Genomic DNA, 23,003 nt, shown 5'->3' with positions numbered 1-23,003 from the left:
GGGGGGGGGGGATAAGAGGAAATTTTTGTTTTGATATTGATCTCGTTCGGGGAGGGGGTAAGGTCTCCGTTTTTAGGTTAGTCATTGCCATAATTTTTTTAATTTTTTTTTTTTAAAGAAAAAAAACGCAAGGGGGGGGGATGCTCAAAAATACACACATAACAAATACTGAAGGGGGGTTCAACCCCCCTCCTGCGTACGCGCCTGATACAGTGTATGCATGTCTTATGAAACTGTATTTCAAGTTGATACAATTCTGAAGACATTGTCCATATACCAAAAATCTGAATTTCTTTCAGCCTAATGAATTCGTCATTTGTAAAGTCACGATCTTGTAACTTAGAACCCTACTACAATAGAAAACAAACCAAACATCCATTACACAGACATGATCTACATTGTGTTTATCCTTGTTTGTGGAAAAACATATGAATAGTATATGCCTAGCTAGGCCAGGCGCGGATCCAGAGGGCGAAAGGCCCTTGCCTTCCCCCAGCAAGCAAAAAAAGAGAGAAGGTAGGAAAGGGAAAGAAAAATGGAAAAGATAAGATAAAGGGAAGGAAAGGAAGAAGAGAAGAAAAGAAGGCGGATATCAGTTGTGATCGAGGGCCTAAAAGGCCTTTGCTTCTCCCCCCCCCCTCCCCCATAAGAAGGGAAAGTGAAAGAGGAGAGCTAGAAGGGAACTGAAAGAGGAAGAAGAAAAGAAAAGGATGGAAAGAAGGGGAGGTCAGTTGCGATTAAGCCCGCCAACAACGTGTAGGCCTATATCGGGGGACAAAATGGCGCTTCCCCCCACCCAGCAAACTTACAAGAGAGAGAAGGAAGGGAAGGTAAAGAGAAGAGGAAGAAGACAAGTGGGGGAGATCAGTTGCGATTAAGCCCGCCAATATAGTGTGGATCGGAGGGCCGAAAGGCCCTTGCCCCCCCCCCCCCCCTCGGCAAATAGCTAGTGAGTGAGAGGAGAAAAAGAAAAGGAGGAAAATAAGGACAGATCATGCCAGTTGCGATTTGTATTGCTTCTTCTATCATCATTGAACGAATGTATTTGAATATTTATTCCTTTATTTATTTATTAATATTTGATCACAATAATATAAATATTAACTCATTACAGCAAGTAAACCCCTGAGCTTGCAGGGGCTCAGCCCCTTGGATTCCACGCCAATTAGTGACCTGCCAGTGGCATAAATAAGGTGTAAAAATATGCTCATTTACCCGTAATTAAATGCCCATACGCCCTGAACTTCTGGGGGCTCCGCCCCTTGACCCCCGCCGTGTCTAGACCCCACGCCAATTTACGCTACGCTCTTCCTGATCGTAAAAACTTTAGCTCCCCTCCCCCCACCCACTTTGAAAAACGTTCAGCAGGGCTTGCATGTAAGGGTGGTGGTGATGCGGATTTTTTTCTTCTGACCCCCCCCCCCCCCCAAGGATTACGCCACTACTTTATTGGTTACCATTACGTACCGAAATTCGGCTTGCATGATTTCAAATTTGCCCCCCCCCCCTAAGAAGTCCTGGATCCGCACCTGAACTAGGCTCCCATGCCAATTTGAGTCCTTTATCAAGCTAAATCCGACAGCTTCAGGGACCCCCCTAGTCCCCTTACACGTTTACAATTCCCCCCCCCCCCCAATGTAGGCCCACAGATGTAAACAAATTGCACACCCAATGCAGCCACGTATGCAGTGGCGTACGCAGGATTTTTTCAAGGGGGGGGGGGGTTAAAATCGGGCCCAACATTTCGCAAAGACTCAGGAAAATTTGAAAATCGCGCCGGCCAAAAAGTCGCTCAGTGGGGGGGGGGGGGGGGGTGGGGGGGGAGGGGGGGAGGGGGGAGGTGAGAGGACATTTTTTGTTTTCTGGTCTCGAAATTTGAAAATTTGACATTTAGTTCCGTTGGGGGGGGGGGGCGGGTAAGGTCATCCTTTTTTAGGTCAGCCATTGGCATAATAAAAGGGGGGAGGGGGGGTTCACAAAAATCATACACAAAACAAACACATACAAAAAATAACTCAAGGGGGGGGGGTTAACCCCAAACACCCCCCCCCCCCCCCCCCCCCCCTGCGTACGCGCCTGCACGTATGTAACAAATAAAATCGCCTTCAAACGTTAAAAACATATCTCTACAAATAACCAAAAAAAAAATCCATGTTAACCTCAAAATGTAAAAACTAATTGTTTACAAAATGTACCTTCAGGATCAGTTATTATCAGATGTATGTGTGTACGTGCGTGTATGGGTGAGAGAGAGAGAGAAAGAGAGAGAGAGAGAGAGAGAGAGAGAGAGAGAGAGAGAGAGATTGTTTTGTGTAAAACAGAAGGATGCGTACATTTGTATTGACATTTCTTTCTTTATAATTTATACACCACATTAAAACTCAACATCATCTTCTTCGTCGACAGTATTATGGATTTTTACTTCAATGTAACATGTCATCCTCTGACATTTCTGCCATGCTCCAAAACAAATTGAAGGTTGGAATAGTTCATGTGTAATATCACACTGCCATGAACCTCCAAACCCTCTCTAAACAGACTAATTACTTGGCCATTCAGGTGTGTCGTCAGTTTGGTATCAGTCGCAACGTTGCGACTAGGGTATGACAACAGACCAGTTTGCAATGCAAAAGCATTAAAGCATATCTGCACTAGTTTGGCCAGGGGGGATTACACCTCCCTGCATGGTCACACACAGGTGGTTATCTCATCAAATCAACTCTCAATTAACATACGAAAAAGAGGATAATGGGGGACCAAATCCGACCAACGAGTACCGCTTAGGTTATATAGAGGGCGCAAGTAGCTACACGTAGTGCAGTCCTGCTCATGCATAAATCATGGACTGATACGTGTGACGTCAATTCAAGGCAGTGCATTAAAAGGACGTCGATCGTAGCAATCCACGTTGTCGTTGTGCAAATTTAAAAGTCCCTATTGTTAAGGCCAACAACAACATAAATCATTTGGTTGTCCTCGATTGCTTTTCTGGAGTAGTGGCGGATTTTTTTATTTTTTTATTTTTTTTTAATTTCATTTTTGGGGGTCTTTTTTTATTGTTTTTAAATTTATCCCATTAAAAAATATATATATATATATATATATATATTTTTTCCATAAAAAAACAAAAAATCATTGGGAGATCAAACATTTAAACTAACGAAGTCAATAAAACACTTTAATATTTAGTTTAATGTACAATGTGTATCAAGACCAACACAGAAAGTATTCTTGGCTTTGAAATACAGCACCTTTTAAATCCCCACTGTACTACTTATAGCTACTTGCGCCCTCTATGTAGCAAACAATGCCTAATCGGTGAAAATTGGTCCCAGGGATTGGTCCCCATGATCCTTTTTATATAATGTTAACTGAGAGCTGATTTGATGAGATAACCACCTGTCCAGTGACCTTGCAGGGTGGTCTAATTCCTCCTGTAAACTAGTACAGATGTGCTTTAAAGCTCAGAACCTGATTTGAATGAACAGCATTTTAATTGACTTAGAAAAATAAACATGGCAAGTTTAATAAATATAGAATTGCATACTGAAAAGACCAAACTGGCAACGGGACGGATTGTGATCCTTGCAAAATGCATATAATGGTACGTTTGGCTTTTAAGATTGCTCCCCCCCCCCCCCCAAAAAAAAAAAAAATAAATAAAAAAAAAATAAATAAATAAATAAATAAATAAATAAATAAAATTAAAAAAAAAAATATATATATATATATTTATATATATATATATTTAAAAATACAAAAATACGAGCGGCCTGAAAATGACGAGCGGGCGGTCGAGGACAACCAAATGCTTTTTCTTCTTTTGCCCAAGTGCCTCAATACAAATATTTCATTCACTTGAAATGAATAATTGTATTTCAATAGTCTGAAATATGAAAATCACATATAGTACATGTTGTTAGATAGGAATAATTGTATTTCAATAGTCTGAAATATGAAAATCACATATAGTACATGTTGTTAGATAGGAAAAGCCATAGCGTCTGTCCTACCGAGCGATAATTAGTGTATGCAATTTGCATTCTGACTACTCAGTAATGAAATACAATTATTTGTAACGGGTTAATGAAATAATTCGTAACGAGGCACTTAAACAAACTCATAGCCTCTCTAAATTGTTGGGAACCTCAACATTTTGATGGCAAAATTTCACTTTAATTGTATAGTGAAGTGAATAAGGATGTCATTTAACACCGACTTCTTCAAGGGTTCTCAAAATAAATAGGTTTGACGGTGAATATTGATGAAAGAAAACAAAATTTAGGTTTTCTGCCTTTCGACACAAAACCTAAATTTTGAATTCTTTCATCAATATTTGGTGTCAGGCAGCGCATTTGTTTTGAAAATCCTTGCAGAAGGGTTTTTAGATGACAAACCTCCCCAAACCTCTTTCATATCATTGTAAAATTGAATTGAAATTTTGCCATAACTTTTTTTGTTTAGAATTTGGGGGTCCCAACGTTTTTAGAGGGGCTTTAAATTTAACTCCATTGCAAAAATGGTCTATTGTTAGAACAAGGAGCAGGTTGAGATGATACAGCAAATGTTTTAGTTTTGAAATCATGTACACACATTTGAGACTCGGCATGTTTTTAAATTTTCCATTGGTTTTTATTAAGAGTATTATACCATGATATACCTTACAGTATCTCTGAAATAAGTAAAATATATACAGATGCCATAAATGCCTGGTTTTTCTCTAAAGCTCTGCATAATTATGACACAGGGGTATAGTAGACATAGTAACTTACATACATAGAGTAATGGGCCCTGTGACATGAAAACAGAAAATGTATTGCAAGTTAAAGGAAATCAACTGTATGTCCAAAATTAATAACTCCTTCATGCAACTGTACCGCAGACTAACTTGAAACAGATTTTTTTTTTTTAATAGAACCCTGGTTATTTATTATTTAAAAGGTTTACATCATACCATTGATATCAAAATCAAGGGTACCGCAATAATGTACATGTATGGCATGGAGACTTTGATCAATGCTACAACTTATAAAAGGAACAAAAAATGGAACCATTCTAAAATCTTTGGACTTATCCAAGTCTACATAATGAAACCTTGCTTCCTGCTCTTGAGAATTTTAAAATTTTAAGATTTCCAAAGAAATCAATAAATCTAATATCATCAGAAGAAAAAAAAATCTGCTCCTAAATGTCATCAGAAGAAAAAAAAATCTGCTCCTAAATGTCATCAGAAGAAAAAAAAATCTGCTCCTAAATGACAGTAAATGACTACCAAGACTAGGGGGAAATATTTCCTTTCTCAAAATAAAATTACAAATCGTTCCCAAGGCTCTGGGGCATATTATTTGCACACAAATCCTTCTTTTATATAATATTTGTTGAATTTCAAAGTAAACTTCACTTTAAAAAAAAAACAAGACTGAAGAGTGATCTATAAATGTCAGGAATGTCACGACTGACCAAATACAGCTGCCTCATAGACGACTGCCGGTGCTTTAAACATACAAACATGAGCATTATCTAACAATCATTGTACTGAATTTGCACTAATATTCCAAAGAAACTAATGACAGATATCAAAGTTGGGGGAGATCAAACACAGACAATGATGAAGGCCTTCTTTAATACAGCCCTATATTTTGATAACTCCAGACAGTTTTGGTGTGAGGTAGAATCTATAGACGGACCTAAACACCTAGATTCCTTAAATTCCACATCTATCAAAAAGAAGGACACAGCCTTGGATATAGAGGATTAAGTGTAGATTATTCTAGATCTTAGTTTACCAACAATTGGTGGTGAAAATGTTGGTGGGATTATAAACTCATCAATATTAAAGGGATCCGGTTACACTGTCTTTGATCCTTTAAAAAAATCCTTGATTTAGCTCATGCTGCAATGATAATTATAAACTTTTAGGCCAGTCAGGAACCCCATGACTTTTACAAGCCGATTGACTGTCCGATTATCAAAATATTTATGATTGGAAATTGAAATCAAATTTTGCGTTTACCAAACGGTTATCATAACACTACAGTCTATTGGGGAAAACAAGTATGGTAAAACCGGTCACTCAAAGGTTTTTACTTTTTTGAGGCACTTCTTGATCATCTTGAAGCGCAATTTTTTTTAGGGCTTCAATATAACACCATATCACAGACACTGATAACACGTAGGGCCGTGCATCTGAGATTTAACATTGTTAAACGATCCCTTTAACAATAAAGTGATAAGTATTCTGTTGTAATTCTGACAAGAAATAGGTAGTTCAAGTGTACATTTCTCTCCTTGGGGAACATGTGCTCTACTACATGCTAAAATGTGATAAATCACCACACACAGTATAAAACATGCAATTAGAGTTCTCAATGAAATAATTTGTCCTCTATCTGTGTTCAAAGAACACTTGTACAATGAACATACCATGTTCTTGAATATAGATTTTTCAGAGAGGCATGACACATGTTTATAATCTTGTCTACAAAAAAAAAAAAAAAAATGTGTAGAAAAATAGTGTCATTTACTTTACAAATCATCATATGCACATTTGAGCAGTTCCGTCAAAATTATAGAATCAGAACGTTATGACTGGGTAAGAAACTTGGCAGCATCTCCCATCATCATTATAGATCATACCATGAACCATCACAACAGGTATGTGTAAACTCCCAATGATATAGAATTACAATAGGCACACCTTTCTCCTCAGATATATGCATGGGCACTAAACAGCGAATGCAATATGCATTTTAAACGAGTTTTACCTAATGAGCAGAAAAAAGAGAAAAAACTAGATGGAACTTCGACTGCACGCAGTCGAAAATGATGCCTCTGCCATAGAGCGATTTCACAAACCAAAACAGAACCAATTTTTCAAATTCAAGTTTAATTGTAATCCATTTATAACAGGACCTCAGAATATCGCAATATCAAGCTATTTTTCATATATATGTATGACCCTTTTATCTTTGACCTCATGACCCCCAAAATCTAATCAGTTCATTGGCTCAGCAAGATACATACATGTCCTGCATTTGGCAGGAATCCATCAATCAGTTCTTGAGATAACGCGATCACGAGCTATTTTTGCATACATAATGAGCACTGTGACCTTTGACCTTGTGAACCCAAAATCTAATTAATTCATTAGCTCTGCAAGATACATACATGTCCTAAGTTTGGCAGGAATCCATGGTTCTTGAGATAACGCGATCACGAGAACCGTACGTACGTACGTACGGACGGACGGACAACCCGAAAACATAATGCCTCCGGCTACTTCGTAACGGAGGCATAAAAATGTGGTTAACATTATTAATTTCTGGCATTCCTAACGGGCCAGGAGCATGACAACATGATGGACACGAACTCTTTATAATGCTATTTTACCCCCCCCCCCCCCCAAAAAAAGGAAGAAAAGAAAATGGTAGTTTGACAACAAAGAGAAGCACCTATATATCATGGCAACCATAATCTCTCTTAATTTTGTAATGTTATACCTCAAAGCCATTACCCCCCTTCCATTCCTTTCCATTACTTACTTTATTTTCCTCACCTTAAATAAAAATACAGTTAATGTTTGCCTAATAAAGCAGATCACTGCCAGTAAAGATCACATATAAAAGCTACCAACTCCTCGTTTGTTCAAATGTAAGTAATTCAGAGTCAATCTTATGTACATATCGTATCATCGAAGAGAAGAAGAAAAAATTATACAAGCATCTTGTTCAAGAAACTAGTGACAACTACACATATTTACACTGGTATGGCAACATTGCATGAAGAGGATATACATGGTATACAAGAACAGCTTATTCAAATGATAAATGGCGGACAAGCACTTATATATTGGGAAATTGCAAATGATTTAGCAAGCAGTCCTCATAAATCAAGGCCCTTAGTTGCCTCATACTGGGAGCATGAAAGGGTTTTATTGCCGTTTGGTCTACTACCCTATTCGTCTCTTCCCATATGGTCTACACCCAGTCCGTTTACTGTCTGCGTGGTCTAATAATGATTTTGTCTACTTATCATTTGGTCTAATTACCATTTTGGCTAATAGTCATTTGGTCTAATCTCCAATAAGTCTACTATCAATGACTACATGATCAATAGACCAAATTGGTAGCAGACTAATTAGATATTAGACCGTATGGAAATTGGGCCAAATGACTATAAGCCTAAAAGGTCATTAATGATAAGTTGACAAAATGAAAATGAGACCAAGTGGAAAGTAAAGGGGCTGGGTGTAGACTATATGGGAATAGACTAATTGAGTAGTAGACCAAACGCCACAAACGCCAATTCACCCATAAAAGTTGGTATGTGTTGGGGAAAGCAAGGGTAACCTATATAATTGCTATCAATTTTGACGCCTTTGAAGCTTACATTATGTATGTCTTGAAACTGTAATTTCAGACTTTTTTTGCACATTCTTTTTATTCAAGAAAAACAGATTTTTTAATTTAATTTTTTTAAACAGAGAATAACTTTAGCATATCATAATTAAAAGGATTAAATAGAGCTCTATTCTTAAAAGAAAAGAGAAGTAAATAACAGATTTGAGAGCACACTGATTAGACAATGAAATGTACACAAAATTCAAATAGGATATTCACATGAAGTATGAATTCTTATAATCTTGTTTCAAAAGCTGAATTTAAAGAAGAATGTATGAAAAGAATGTGTCATCTTAGCTAAAAAATAATATACGATGTGAGAAAGTGTACACTTGATTATCACTTCACAAATTGTTTAAAATAGGTTTCATTTTGAGGCAACTTCGAAAGGAAATGTATGATTTCATTGATTTGACGTGGGCAGTGGATTGAGACTCTCAGACTGTGACTGCTTCTGCTTGGATGGGTGGAGCTGAGTCGACAGGTCTGGTGGTCTTTTGGATGAACTCTGGTTGTTTCCTACCCTGGACGACCTCTGCATCCACGATGACCTCCTCGATGTCGGACCCTGGGATCTCAAACATTGACTCTAGCAGGATGATCTCCTGTTAAATAAAACGATAGCTAGACAGTTTAAATTCGCAAAAACGATAATATTAATGTAAAACTTTTGGTTGGCACTATTTATTATGAAAATCAATCCACAAGATAAAAGCAAAATAAACAAACCCTAAAACAAATTATTAATGAGTATCATATCTGCCTGTAAAACCTTTCCAATTAAAGATAGAAAAGTTGTCAACTCAGATTTGATACTTTTAACGATGTCGTAGTTCTCAACTATACTAGGCTCTGTTTCATAAAACTTTTTATCAAAAAAAGATACAATAATTGTTATAAGCTACTGAAATCCTTACATTTGACTGGATATGAGCAAAATTGTCATATATTTGTGGCAGAATAACAAGTTTTATACAACAGGGCCTGTTTGTGATGTGAGAGACAGAGAGAGAGAGAGAAGAAAAAGGGGGGGGGGGGGGGGGGGGAGAGACATGGCTTACCATGATAGACCGGAGACCTCGGGCACCAGTCTTCCTCTCCAAGGCTAACTGGGCGACAGCTTTCAAGGCATCATCAGTAATCGTTAGCTGACACTGTGGGGAAGAAAGCGTTTACTGAATTAATAACAGTAATAGTCACATTTGTACAGAGCTCAATAATATGTTGTTAAGCACTTCAGATTGTAATTATCTTTACCCCAGTCACGGGATTCAACTGCTAATCCGCACATGAGAGTGCACACGCTCCGCTCCCTGAGGAGTCTTATGGCAAGGCGTCATTTCACATGCGTAAACATGCCAATATAACCACATTAGTTGAGAGTGGCAAATATAGATTACTGTTTTGCTTGTTTTCCGAACGCTGCTGAGATGTGTGGGATCACAGTATGGACATGATTTGCACAAGCAGACGATGTCCCATGACATCTCACACATTTTCAGTGCCTGTGTTTTCATCTTCTCTTGAGTTATTTCTCTTACTTCACTACCGTCAGGCTAAATGTATAATCTATTGCCTCACTCTAAACCCGGCGCATGGTTTTATTTTGATGAAAAATGCAGCGATACAAAAATAAAGGAATCTGTCGCTTGTAAACAAAATAAGACGCCATTGTATATTGAGCTGCACACACCACCGTATGTTTGGCGTTTCAAGAGGGAACAAATGCCGTCCTTAATATCGTTCCGGGGGTTTTTAAATTTGAAAGTCTGGTTTCTTTGATTGTTTATTAACCCTTATCCTGTGTATTTACAAGCAAAAGATTTTAGTTATCAGATTCGGGTCATATCCCCTTTTGAATGGTTTGACATGCCATTACACTTATATACACTAAACTCATTATAATTTGATAAATAATAGCTTTGCAATTATGTTCATTTTTTATGGGATGTCGTCTGCTTGGGCAGTATTGGTCCATATAGTGACGTCATTAAGACATCGTTATTTTTCCGGCGAATCTCTCGTATATCCCAGCTGCTATGGAGGTGGTTGTATTTGTATTTTTATAAATCACCTGATATGTAGTTGACCTAAAACTTGTATGATGGCCATCTGTTAGCTTACTAGTTTCTAGTGATACATTAGTTGACATATTTGTGATTTTCTTTGAATTTCACCTTTAACAAAAATCGGAACAACCCTCACTATACCTCTCTGGTACCCAAAGACATGCAAGCATACCTATAATAATAAAACATAGTTATTTTTCTACATAAATTAGGAAAAAGCCTCTCTTTAAATGCAATTCTGCTATTAGCAAAATCTTTCACCCAGTAATTTTATCTTTAACGGCACTGATAAATAAATGGGTATTTTACCGAGTCCATCTTGAAGAGAGCTTCAAACTGAGGTATGATGGCATTGCGTGGCTCTGTCAGGATACGCTGTAACATCTCTTCATCCAGCGAGCCCAGGCTGACAAAGATCGGGAAACGACCCACAAACTCGGGGATCATACCAAACTCAATCATGTCCCTGGACTCCACCAGTCGCAGCATAGCGTCCTTCTCCTCATTGTCTTCCTTGGCACTGGAGCCTTCCGATTGGTTGGTTTGGTCGGCGATGGAGGCGGCGCGGCGGCCTTGACTCTCGTTGGCTGGAGCTCCAAAGCCCAGGTACTGCATTCAGAGGAATCGTTTACAAACTTGTGAAATTATTCACAAGGTCATCTAGAAAACAAAGCTTTGAATGCACTTTTAACCATGCCAATACATAATGAATCTTGGTGGATAACACGTTCTCAACAGACTTGACACCCAGACATCGGAGGGACTATAGTCAGTGTGTCAAAAGATCTCATATGCCATTTGCTTGTGACTCGAAATGTGCTGTGTACAGTGTATTATATGAAAAAAATTAATTTAGTTGATATCATAATAAAGTGGTTAAAGGACCCCATCCTTACACACACTGAGAAATGTTGTCTTCTTCAATCTTTCTTCATATTTCTCTTTTATTTTCAAGCTGAAGGGAGTAGGGATGAGATGTCTCACCTTCTGTTGCTTTCTCCTACTGATTATCCTGTCCAGTCCATTGAAGGCACCCGAAGCAACAAAGAGGATGTTAGTGGTGTCCACAGGGACACTCTCTCCTCTGAGCTTCCTAGAGCTTCTCTCAGGAACGTTGACCACGGTTCCTTCCAGGAGCTTCAGTAGACCCTGCTGAACACCTTCTCCTCCTACATCGCGTAGCTGATGGATCCCGGGGACAGCTCCGATCTTATCCACCTCATCAAGGAAGATTATACCTACGGAATAAGTTCAGAGCAAGGGTATGAATAATGCGCAACCTGTATTACAAACTCGCAGAGCTCCACACAGGGACAGTGACAATAGTGAGAATTGACTGGCAAGTATTAAAGCCTGTCTGCACTAGTTTGGCCAGATGGGATTAGACCTCCCTGCAAAGTTACTGACAGGTGGTTATCCCATCAAATCAGCTCTCAATTAACATAAGAAAAAGGGGATCATAGGGGACCAACAGGCACCGATAAGGCATTAGTTGCTATACAGAGGGCGCAAGTAGCTATAAGTAGTGCAGTGGGGCTTTAAAGGTGAGACCTACAGTAACAAAAACTATGCACAACCAAAAATATACAAAACACAATGGTATTGATAAATCACAAAACAAAAATATTTTAAAGTCCTCATGATATGAAACTACCTATTAACCGTACAGCAAAGTCACAATCTCACTACGTGTGGTCATGAGTGCATCTGCCTCAAAAACTATCCAATCTTACCTACATGTAGCTGGTCCTATACTCCAGGTTTAATTCAATGCAATTTCCTAGTTTATCTTGGGATTTCTGTTTTTACTACTCAGTGAAGAAAGTATTCTCATCAATAACTTCACATGTGTGGAAACAGCACAACAGCTATGAGCCTTCAACATACATGTACATTTAACATGTACATGTATACTTCTACAGAATCGATGGCCATAAAGATGTTTCTACCATAATTAGATAGATAGATAGATAGATAAATGGTATTTATTGATTCATTTCCATTGTATGTAGATGAATGTCACACCACGGATAGGCAAATCAGTCACACACGAACGACGTTCACACATCCATGCAGTATAGTACATGTGTAACAGCCCAGTGTAAAATGGCTTTACTTGCATGTACTGTGTACACATCCGTTGAATCAAAATTTAGAAAAACAGTTTCCAGTATCTAATATATAAATACATGTACATCACCTCAAAAATGTCATGCAGTGTCACAAGTACATAAGATGACAGTTGATCAACAATAAAACAGCATACACTCAGATTATCAGTAAAACACGGTAAAATTCAGAGCAAAAACAGAGACGGCTGCCTGCTAGGCGCATTCAGTCAGCTTATACTTGTTTCTATTTCAGGAAAAGTAATAGTAGAATCCTCTACAAATCAGGGCCTTTCCTTATAAACAGTTGCAACTAATTGCTTATTTGCGATTGATATCAATTGCAACTACCTTATGTACATATTAGATAGGAGACTGCAAACTTGTGATTAGAGGACTTGCAACTTTTAAAGTACCCTACGATTGATTTGGATCAATTAAAACTCTTTAGAAAACGGGCCCAGAGGGGTGTTTCACAAAGCCTTTTGTCATAACAAATGAAAAAAATCAGTGACAAATCTGCTGATAACAAATTAGAAGCAAGGATTTTAGTAGCTTATAACAATAACGGTCAACTGATGACAAGTTTTGTGAAACGGGTCCCAGGAGAAGTTAGATTCTTACCCTGTTGTGCCTTCTCTACATTGAAGTTGGCATCAGCGAGCAGCTTGGCTATAACAGACTCGATGTCCTCTCCTACGTACCCGGCCTGGGTTAGGGTGGTACAGTCACAGATGGCAAAGGGTACATCTAGACATGTGGCTATCGTCTGGGCTAATAAGGTTTTCCCTGTCAGAATAGAAGATCAGGCTTATTTATTGATCACCCATCGAAAGGGAGAAAGAGCATCTGAAGACAAAAATGCTTTACTACCGGTATTTCACATGACACACATTCAATAATGTTTATCTATATTTACTGGGTGCAAGTCAAAATTTCTTTACAAATTGAAAGTTCTCCCAGCAAGCCCAACAATTAAAGTTGGCATATTGTCCTGATGGTGGCTGATGAAAATAAAAGGGCAATCCAACCTTTGTAAAAAACTATTTGCATTAAAGCGAAAAATAAAATAAATTTGAAATAAATCAGACAAAAAAAAGGAAAATTATATCTAATGTATGAAATATGAGAAACATAATGGCTTGCCCTACCTAACAACACGTAATGTAGGCAATTCGCGTTCTGACTATTAAAATACAATTTTTTGTAACAGGTGAATGAAATCATTTGTAACGAGGCACTTAACACAGATTTGTGCATTATATTTAATTACATTCCGAAATGGTCAATTAGGAGAGTTGCGGTATGTCTCCACAATCATTAGGACTGTGCCATGAACAAGTGATGGCCTGGTGGGCTCTCTCTCTATGTGCCATATCGTTTGACTTTGGCGATCATGCTGTTCCACAACCCTCAGCTCCTAGCCTTCTGTATTAGTACCACTCCTCTCTCTTCCAACAATTTCTGCAGACTGTCCATCCAAAGTATCCTCCTTCTTCCCTACTCCTTCTTCCCACAATTTGCACTGTCAAAGCAAGATTCTCTAGGCCTTCTTTATGTGCATTGTGACCCATGAACTTCAACTGCCTAATCAACATCTCACATATCATTTTCCTTTGCACTCCAGCTCGTGTAAGAACTTCCAAATAACTAACTTTGTCAGTCCAGGGGATTTTCATAGTTCTTCTTAAAACCACATTTCGCAACTTTCCAAACGCTTTTTAGTATCAGAGGCTAAAGTCCACGTTTCACTACCATACATAAGTACTGGGTAGATGTAACAATTCAATACTCTTATTCTGGTCCTCATACTCATAGGACTGGTGGAAGAGTCACCAAAAAAAAAAAGAAGAAAACATTTGAATAAGCTTTGCTGGTGATCTTACCTGATCCAGTTGGTCCGAGCATGAGGATATTACTCTTGTCCAGCTTCAGGTCAAAGACGTTAGCATAAAGAAGTTCACTACCCCTATGCTGATGGTCAGTTTCTGTAGGTCCTTGAGCCCCTTGCTGACCAGATGAAGCCCCTAGGGCATTGCCTTGATTACTGATGCCAGCGAGTTGTAAGAGTTCTGGAAATTAGATGCATACCATATGAGATTTGTAAAAAGAATGTGGCAATATTAAAGGCCCACTGCACTACTCGTAGCTACTTGCGCCCTCTATATAACAAACAATGCCTAATCGGTGACCATTGGTCCCCCATGATCCTCTTTTTCTTATGTTAACTGAGAGCTGAGTTGATGAGATAACCACTTGTCCAGTGACCTTGCAGGGCACTTTAATCCCTCCTGTAAACTATGGCAGATAAGCTTTAAATTCTTCCTTGTCATTTACATGTACACAACTAATTTCAAACCTTTAATTTTGAAAGTGGAAAAATTTGGCACTGTATTGCACTCTCGCATGAACTAATCAACGTTTAGGGAGTAAATAAAGTGCTTCTCACAGTGTATTCAATGTTCAAAGCTTCTTCAAAACAGCACATTTCCAAAGCTTTTGTAATATACAGTGTACATTTATATACTGTAAACTTTTTCTCACTTTCACCTACATGTAAATTCATTTCATAACATGGTCATATGTTTGTGTGCACAAACAGTACATGTAGCCAATAATTAAACTAATGACAATCACAATATTTGAGTTTGCATTATCTTTCATAATTTGGAAGGTTTCCTGACCTAATGGATACATGTACAGTGTACATGTAACCATGGTTAGCTGTTGAGTCCCACCGTGGCACTAATGTCCTTGTCAAGACATTGATCTACATGTACATGTACATTTGCTGGTCTCCACCCAGGTATTAAATGAGGAAGGAAAAATGTCAATGTGATTGGATTGGCATGTGTACTAAAACATCGCCTGGCCGGATTACTCCCTAGGGAGCAGAGAGTGTGTGCACTGTCATGTGCAGATTAGCAATTGAATCCAATGACCGAGGTAATAATTAACACAATGTACATGTAAAGTCCTCCAAAAGGTAGTAAATGTGACTAGACCCTATTGTTATGATGGCATGTTTTCTTGACCTGACACTCATATCAGGTCAACAGACCTGGACAGTGTAAATACTGACCCAACACACAAAGGTGTAGCCTACAATATTGTCAGAGAGAGTCCAAAGTACAATGAGCTCACGTAACAGCTGAGGTCATCATAATACATGTGTGTAGTTACTAACAAAAATATTCTGCAAAACAGTAAAAAGGGGATGTTATACTGTTCCAAAGTACACAGAAGTAATTTTGTGTATGACACATGTTCATGTACATGTCCTTTGAAAAATCTGAGTCTGTTTTTCTGGCTGCATGGATTGAATTCATAACATGTACATGCAGAATATCTAAACATGAATTTTATTCATGGAGGCCTACAGGTGTACATGTACAGGTGTCAGATGTACATTTACATTGTATATACATGTATACGGGATCCTCAGTACATCATGTGATCAACATACATGATTGCTGGACTTTATCATGTAAATCTTCACACATGTTCACAATCAAACTCCCTTAAATACATGTACATGTTATGGGAAGATTTCACTTATCGTGTGTTCAGAATGGTAAACATGTAAATCAACATGTACATACGTGTACTTCATATTGCCAAGCCCAAAAAATTAGTTCTTCTACATGTATGGAGACCTACAAACACTGTACATGTACATGCAGGCCTACATCAGGCCTCTAAAATAACAGGCGCCTGGGATGCATGTCATGGGCACGCAAAATATACAATACATGTACTGTACAGTAAGTCCTGACACCCAAACTAATTATTTTTGAAGTTTTTACATAGGACCTGTACAGTATACAGAGTCATACAGACTGTACAAAGTGCAATCTGGACCCTCTTCCAGACGTTCTACAAAAAGTTAGTGTGAAGCCCTGCCAACAGCCTACAGTACAGTACATGAACATGTTGTTGGTGTGTCATTAATCTAGGTCAGCACAAAGATGATACAGACTTCTATTTTGAGTGATATTGCTGAACAGTATACATGTACATGTACATGCACAGGCCTAGAACTGGATTGACAAAGTCATCTTGTCTGTGAATGGAAGTCCACTTCCAGGTTTGTTTACATGTAGTTGACATGAGCTTCAAATAGAATGAATTTTCTGTTTTTCTACTTCAAAATTCAACATCACTTCATTTATTTCTACTTATTGTTAAATTTGTGTAGCTGAAAAGCTATGAATATCTGTGATGCTCATTGAAAGAAGAAACAGTAGGCCTGTCTTCACTATCTTAAGATTGCCAAATATCCAGCTATTTGAACTATCCCGATCGCAAACTATCCAGCTAATTTGCGTCTTCATCAGAAGTAGCAATTAGAAGGATATTTGGTCAGGATTGTCATCCCAAGATATCTTGGGATAGTTTGCAAAATATTCCACTATTTGGCAAAATATCCAGCTATTTGTCCCGTGCGTCTTCACTAGACTGAAGATTCGCAATACGCGCTAACGCTGAGCAAAATATATCGAGCTAGTTTCTCAAGGTCGAGTTTCAAGTTTCGAGGTCGAATCTCGAGATAGTGAAGACGCGACTTGTTACTTCGGGATTATTTCCCAAATCAGAAATAGCGGGCTATTTGGCAATCTCAAGATGATGAAGACGCGCCTAGTGATTTGTTTTGGTGTTGTTTATCCCAGTCCTTGACAAGAACACAATCAAACAACAAATATACGCATAAATGTGACCTTTTAATTAAAAAGGGAAACATTGCGGCTTCTAAAAGCAAGTCATCTGACACTCACCCCTGGGAGTAAAGTTTCCACTTTGACCTTTGCCCTCCACGTCACCTCCATTCTTCTGAGCTGGTGCTGGGATGTTGTTGTAGATTCTCTTGTAATGGTTGTATACAGCTACAGATAACACCTTCTTGGCTTGGGACTGGCCAACAACAAACTTGTCTAAGTAATCATAAATCTGGACAGTAGTGGAAGAAGAAAAGAAGAACAATTCTTGATCAACTCCATCTTCATGATGCATCTCCATGTATCACTAACATTTTGCAGTTGTCTCCATTTCAAAGGAAATGAAAACCACAAACATTTCCTTTGCTTTGGAAATGCATTTCCTTCCAGGATGCAGCTGACTTCAACTCACTGTGTACATGTACTGTAACATGTACACTGTAAGGTCGGAGTGCATACTAGCATGTATACATGTAAGAAACTAAAAGGACAATACAATGTTCCCTTTAATACAAGTAATCAGGAAAACATCAAATGATGGCAACTGATCAAATAAGCTGCCCTCATTAGTCATAATTCAATTACAAAAAACAACATAACCATATACATGTACATCATGTATCTATACATGTGAGTTGTAAACAGTACTGCAATGTAAAATTCTTCTTTGTCATTTACACCTTCATCTACACTTTAAAAAGTGGTTAAATTTGACCCTATAATGCACTCTCAAATAACCTTATCAGTGTTCAGGGAGTAACTTGGGCACTTTTCAAACTTTACCGTACTTTAACCTACTAACATGTACAATTCATGTAATGTAGTAATGTGCATCACAAGTGCACTATTGCTTGGTTCATTTGTCATGTTTTCTTCATATCAATATATTTACCAATTACCATTAAGAACAAAACTAATCTTTGTAAAATCAAATCTCACATAATGGTAATAATACAATGAAGCATGACCTGTCACAATTTACATCAATCTAGTCTTTATCCGAGTACACATGTACAGTACATATGTTATAAATTTTGAACTTGGAACCATAAACATGTCAAAATCTAATATTGAGCATCACAGAGTCATGTATTCACTCCCTCCTTAAGGGTTTGTAAATATGTTGTTGGAGTTTCTGACCTGGCTTTGAAAACATGTTATTATGAATTGAGTCAATTTACTTCTGGACTTTGATCTAAAAGCACAAGGAGAATTTATGATAGAATTTTAATCACTTTAAATGGGGGTTAATAACCGGTTAATAGCCCCATTATAAATTCATGCACCATTTTGTAAATACATGGACATATCAGGAAAACTCTACACAGAAACTACATTGTATTCTACAGTGTATCTCTTAGTATCGCTTTTCAAGTGAACAAGTTCCACAGGAAGCTTATACATTCAAACCTTTGTCATAAGCTGTATTTTATTGTATCAAAGATTATTTACAGTACATATACATTATTATTTAATTAAACATTAGATCAACAACCTGTTAAACATGTTCATGTATATATTATACACAACATGTGAATACATGCAACTGATGCAAATCTAATCTGTTATGGGCAATTAAGAACCCCCCCCCCCCCTAAAAAAAAAAAAAAAAAACCCTTTAGCAACACAACAATGAAACTTTCTCACAAGATTAAAATTTCAAAGTCCAAGAATTAAATTTGTTGCCTTAATTAATTCATTTTTGGATAATTATAAAAAACAGGTGTACAAATGAACATGAAGAATTGTAGATGAATGCATAATTCATTAATAAGCACCAAACATAGGGTAGGCTACCCTAACCATCCATCATAATAGATATTTAGATTGAGCAGTACTTAATTACCTTCTTTGGTGGGGGAGGCGGTGGTCTATCTGATTTAGGAGCGATGGTTTCTTTCATACTCTTCTTACTGTCTGATTCAGACAATACCACAAAGAAATGATGACACTTTTCACACTTCACAAAACGTGTAGAAGCTGTAAAGATAAAAACAGATGCCAAATGAAATCATGAGATACATTTTGTACGATTCATTATTACGGTCTTTAGAATCAATTGTTGTACATTTATTTTCACATACTGATCATACATGGCACACGTCATATACATTGTACTTACACATGTACATTTTTGCTTTGTTACATCCTGACATTTCTTGATAAAGTGATGAACATACATGTAGATAACATTCATTCAACTTTCAGATCAATACAAAACATTAGCGAATCTGAACAAATACTTTCGATAACAAAAGAGCAACATTTTTTTTTCTCAACATTTTCATTTTGGTAGCATTTGCAGATGTCTACTTGTCTTCCTCCCATATTAAAGCACTACCCGGTATAGCAATTTGTAAATATACAGGAACATTTCCCATGTCTACATGGTTTCCATGTAAGGGAATACTACATGTACGTAATATATTTGAAATCAGAAATTTGATGATGCTACATTGTACATGTAAATACAGTTCCCTTCATCTACAGTGTACGTCTGCGTCTATGCTGGTACTTATCAAAAGCCTTTTCAGCAACTAAACAAGGATTTTGTGAAATTAAGATTCCTGTGATGAATACTTACAGACAAATGTTTCAACGTGGGTACATGGATCCCCACACTTAGGGCAGCTTAGCTGGTTTGATTTGTTTCCACCATCGCCACCACTACTGCTACTTCCACCACCCCTAGAAGATCTCCTGGCTGGAGGCGGGTCGTTCTTTGACCCATCGTCATCCCCAGAGGTGGAAAGATGGGGTAGAGAGGTACTCAAAGCTCTGCATTGTACAGGGACGGATAACCTACTCAGTTGATGTGTTCTAAATCTAAGGCAGTTCCTTTGTATAAGATGTCTTGAACAAGCTGTAAATGGACAAAGATGGTTAAGGTCAATGAAAATATTAGGCAAGATAAAACTGATCTCTAAACCTGTAGTTTCTAGTTCCTCTAACTTTAATTTTTTTTCCCTGCCTGCCCCATTCCTAAAATTACCAACTATAGAGTCTAATTTAAAAAAAAATCCAATTCATGAACATGAAAAGCTAATTGAAAGGACGCTCATGCTGGCCTAAGTCTAAGGAAGTGAGGACCAAGGAAGCAGGAAAAGAACATTGTAAAACTAAATATTGTTATCATGGGAACTGTACTGTAGTCTGTACATGCTGGTTGATTATGTCGTTCATCAGAAAGAAGAAGGAAAAGCAATACAAATATATGCGGGAGCTTTGCAATTTGCTTGTTATGCTTTAATATTATTAGTAATAAAAGTTGCATACATAATAATAAAGATTTACTAGGCCTACCCTATAGTCTACATGTAGAAATATGGATCATGCCTTATGGACCAGAATAGGAATATTGTTCATCTAATTTAGTCGCACTCGAACACATTTTTAAAGTAAAAGTTATAATTTTAAGACCATGTTTACGGCTTATCGCTTAGACTCTATACACCATCTGTATCTGTAACTTTGTAATTAGGCCTAGATCTAGCCTACTAATAATGTATAAAAACACCAGATGATGCAATCGCTAATACATTTTCTACTTGACTTGACAATCCTGCCTGCTATGACAAACTGCAGTACCCTGGTAGCTGCTGATCTCCGATAGAGCGGAGGAAGAAGAAGAAGAAGAAGAAGAAGAAGATGTAAAGAAATAGTCAGTTTTGGCTTTGGCTTTCAGTTTGATCAAGTTGATGGTGTGAGTCTGTGTATTCTGTGTAACTTACAGACAGTGAACAATGAATAGAGTCTAGGCCTAGACCTAATTTATATCTACCGAGTACCATACCTGACGTTGAAATTGGGCGTTTTGCTTGTTTTGATCCGGACAACAGGGCGACCCGAACAACGCCAACGGCGGCTGGCTGGCGTAATAACGGTGGCATTTTCTGACGTTGTCTTCTCCCGATTGCACAACAGACTTGTTACAATGTTGCTACCCTATTATCGCATCAGTCTTGAATTCAAAGAAAATATTTTACATACATAAAATGAAGAAATGATTATGTTTAATGTTTAATCTGCAATGAGTTGCTGCCACAGCGAGTAGTAAACACGACCCCAATTGCCAAATCATGCGATCGCGTACAGATGCCGACTTTCCGGTATGTTCTGTATGCATGCGAGAGCTGCATGCAGTTAGCTGAGCTGCACAAACAAACAATGACCAAACAGCTCCGTTTCTGAAAGGTTTTTTCTTTGGTACTTTAAATTTAAGATGGCTGCAAGTGAGCTTAGGTTTTGACGATTACAAAGATCCGAATTAAGAAACTATAATTTTAATTTGCTACAATTAGTCGCGTGTTTTGGCAGAAATATCACCACCAAGAAATTGTTGAAGTATGGCTAATCGTCAGAACATACATAACATACACAGCATACACGTAACGCGTATACTTACGTCACACACAATTCATCGTTTGAAAGGCTTTGCTTTTAGACTGTAATTTTTCAAATCCTCAAATGGTTTGGTAAATACCGTGACATTCAAAAACTTTGATAACAAAAAATAAAATATTTATTAAAAATATATACATGTAATTAAAATGAATAACCGTGCAAAATATTATAACAAGTTTTATTAGTAAAATGATAAGACCGAAATTTAACCCAAGTATAAAAGCTGTCTGGAAAATAGTCTAATGTAATCAGCTGTCTTTAGCTATGTTACATATGAAGTTATAGTACATATTTTTTCTGTTGAAATTAAATATTTTAAATGATTTCTTGAATTACAAAAGTTATTTAATAATTTAATAAATGATATTTGATATAATAATTATTTATAATGATTTTTAATAATAAAATTTTATTATGCACAATATTTGTATATACAATATGTTAATGTATGGTGTACGAGACTAAAATTGTAGTTTATTCCATCGAAATCCAAGTTTGAGTTCGTTGGTTTATTCGGATGCTCGGAGAATGGACAAATTAGAAAAGTTTGGCAAACCTGGTTGGCGGTTCAAATTGGGCACAATATTCATTGATCATTTGATTGATTGATTGATTTTATTTGCCAAGCCTCCGACATACATCAGATCAAATTTAAGTCAGCAAATGTATTGCTATGTTAGGCAACTAATCACAATATAATATTTACGGCATGTATATTATGTGACCAACTGAAACAAAGTTAGCCAAACTCCTGGACCCCGTCTAGGGCGCTAAGGCGGACCCCCTGAATGCTAATCTGACCGTAAATTAAAACCTTAAACCCCTGAGCTTCCGGGGCGGACAAGGTATCAACATATGTTCGTCTGACAGCTGGCGCGTAGCCAGGGGGCGGTGGGGTGGTCCCCCAATAAACGCCGGCCAAGAAAGAGAGGAGTGTAAAGGAAGAGGACGTAGGAAGAAAAGGGAATAGACAAAGAACATATTTAAAATTCAGACAAGGATTAAGATTCGAGAACGGTACAATGAATCGTCTTCTTTCTCTAATGAATTAATGAAACGTCAAAGCTTCCGCGCTACGCGCGGGGAGGGCAGGGGGATCTTAATTCAGACGAGAATAATTTTCGGGAACGGTACAACGATTCGTCTTCTTTCTATAATAATTTAATAAAACGTCGAAGCTTCCGCGCTTCGCGCGGAAGGGGGGGGGGAAATTGATTTAGACAAGGATTATGAGTCGAGAACGGTATGACGAATCTTCCTCTTTCTCTAATGATTTAATGAAAACTAAAAGCTTCCGCGCTTCGCACG

General features: G+C 37.7%; 1 protein-coding gene across 1 annotated transcript; it reads right to left on the bottom strand.

Moving 5' to 3' along the window:
• Positions 1 to 6,251: 6,251 nt before the first annotated feature.
• Positions 6,252 to 21,673, bottom strand: LOC592972 (ATP-dependent Clp protease ATP-binding subunit clpX-like, mitochondrial). The gene is made up of 10 exons (XM_011679281.2): positions 21,085 to 21,673; positions 19,876 to 20,154; positions 19,138 to 19,271; positions 17,352 to 17,523; positions 14,463 to 14,648; positions 13,201 to 13,365; positions 11,453 to 11,706; positions 10,778 to 11,077; positions 9,461 to 9,553; positions 6,252 to 9,004 (listed from the first exon to the last, which is right to left on the bottom strand). Exons 1-10 carry the CDS (start codon positions 21,179 to 21,181, stop codon positions 8,837 to 8,839), a joined length of 1,848 nt encoding a protein of 615 aa, XP_011677583.1. The 5' UTR covers positions 21,182 to 21,673; the 3' UTR covers positions 6,252 to 8,836.
• Positions 21,674 to 23,003: the final 1,330 nt, after the last annotated feature.

Source organism: Strongylocentrotus purpuratus, unplaced genomic scaffold (genome assembly GCF_000002235.5).
Source record: "Strongylocentrotus purpuratus isolate Spur 01 unplaced genomic scaffold, Spur_5.0 spur5_scaffold_9, whole genome shotgun sequence".
Lineage (NCBI taxonomy): Eukaryota > Metazoa > Echinodermata > Echinoidea > Camarodonta > Strongylocentrotidae > Strongylocentrotus > Strongylocentrotus purpuratus.
The sequence above is the reverse complement of the archived record's forward strand: the minus strand, read 5'-3'. Positions and strand labels throughout refer to the sequence as shown.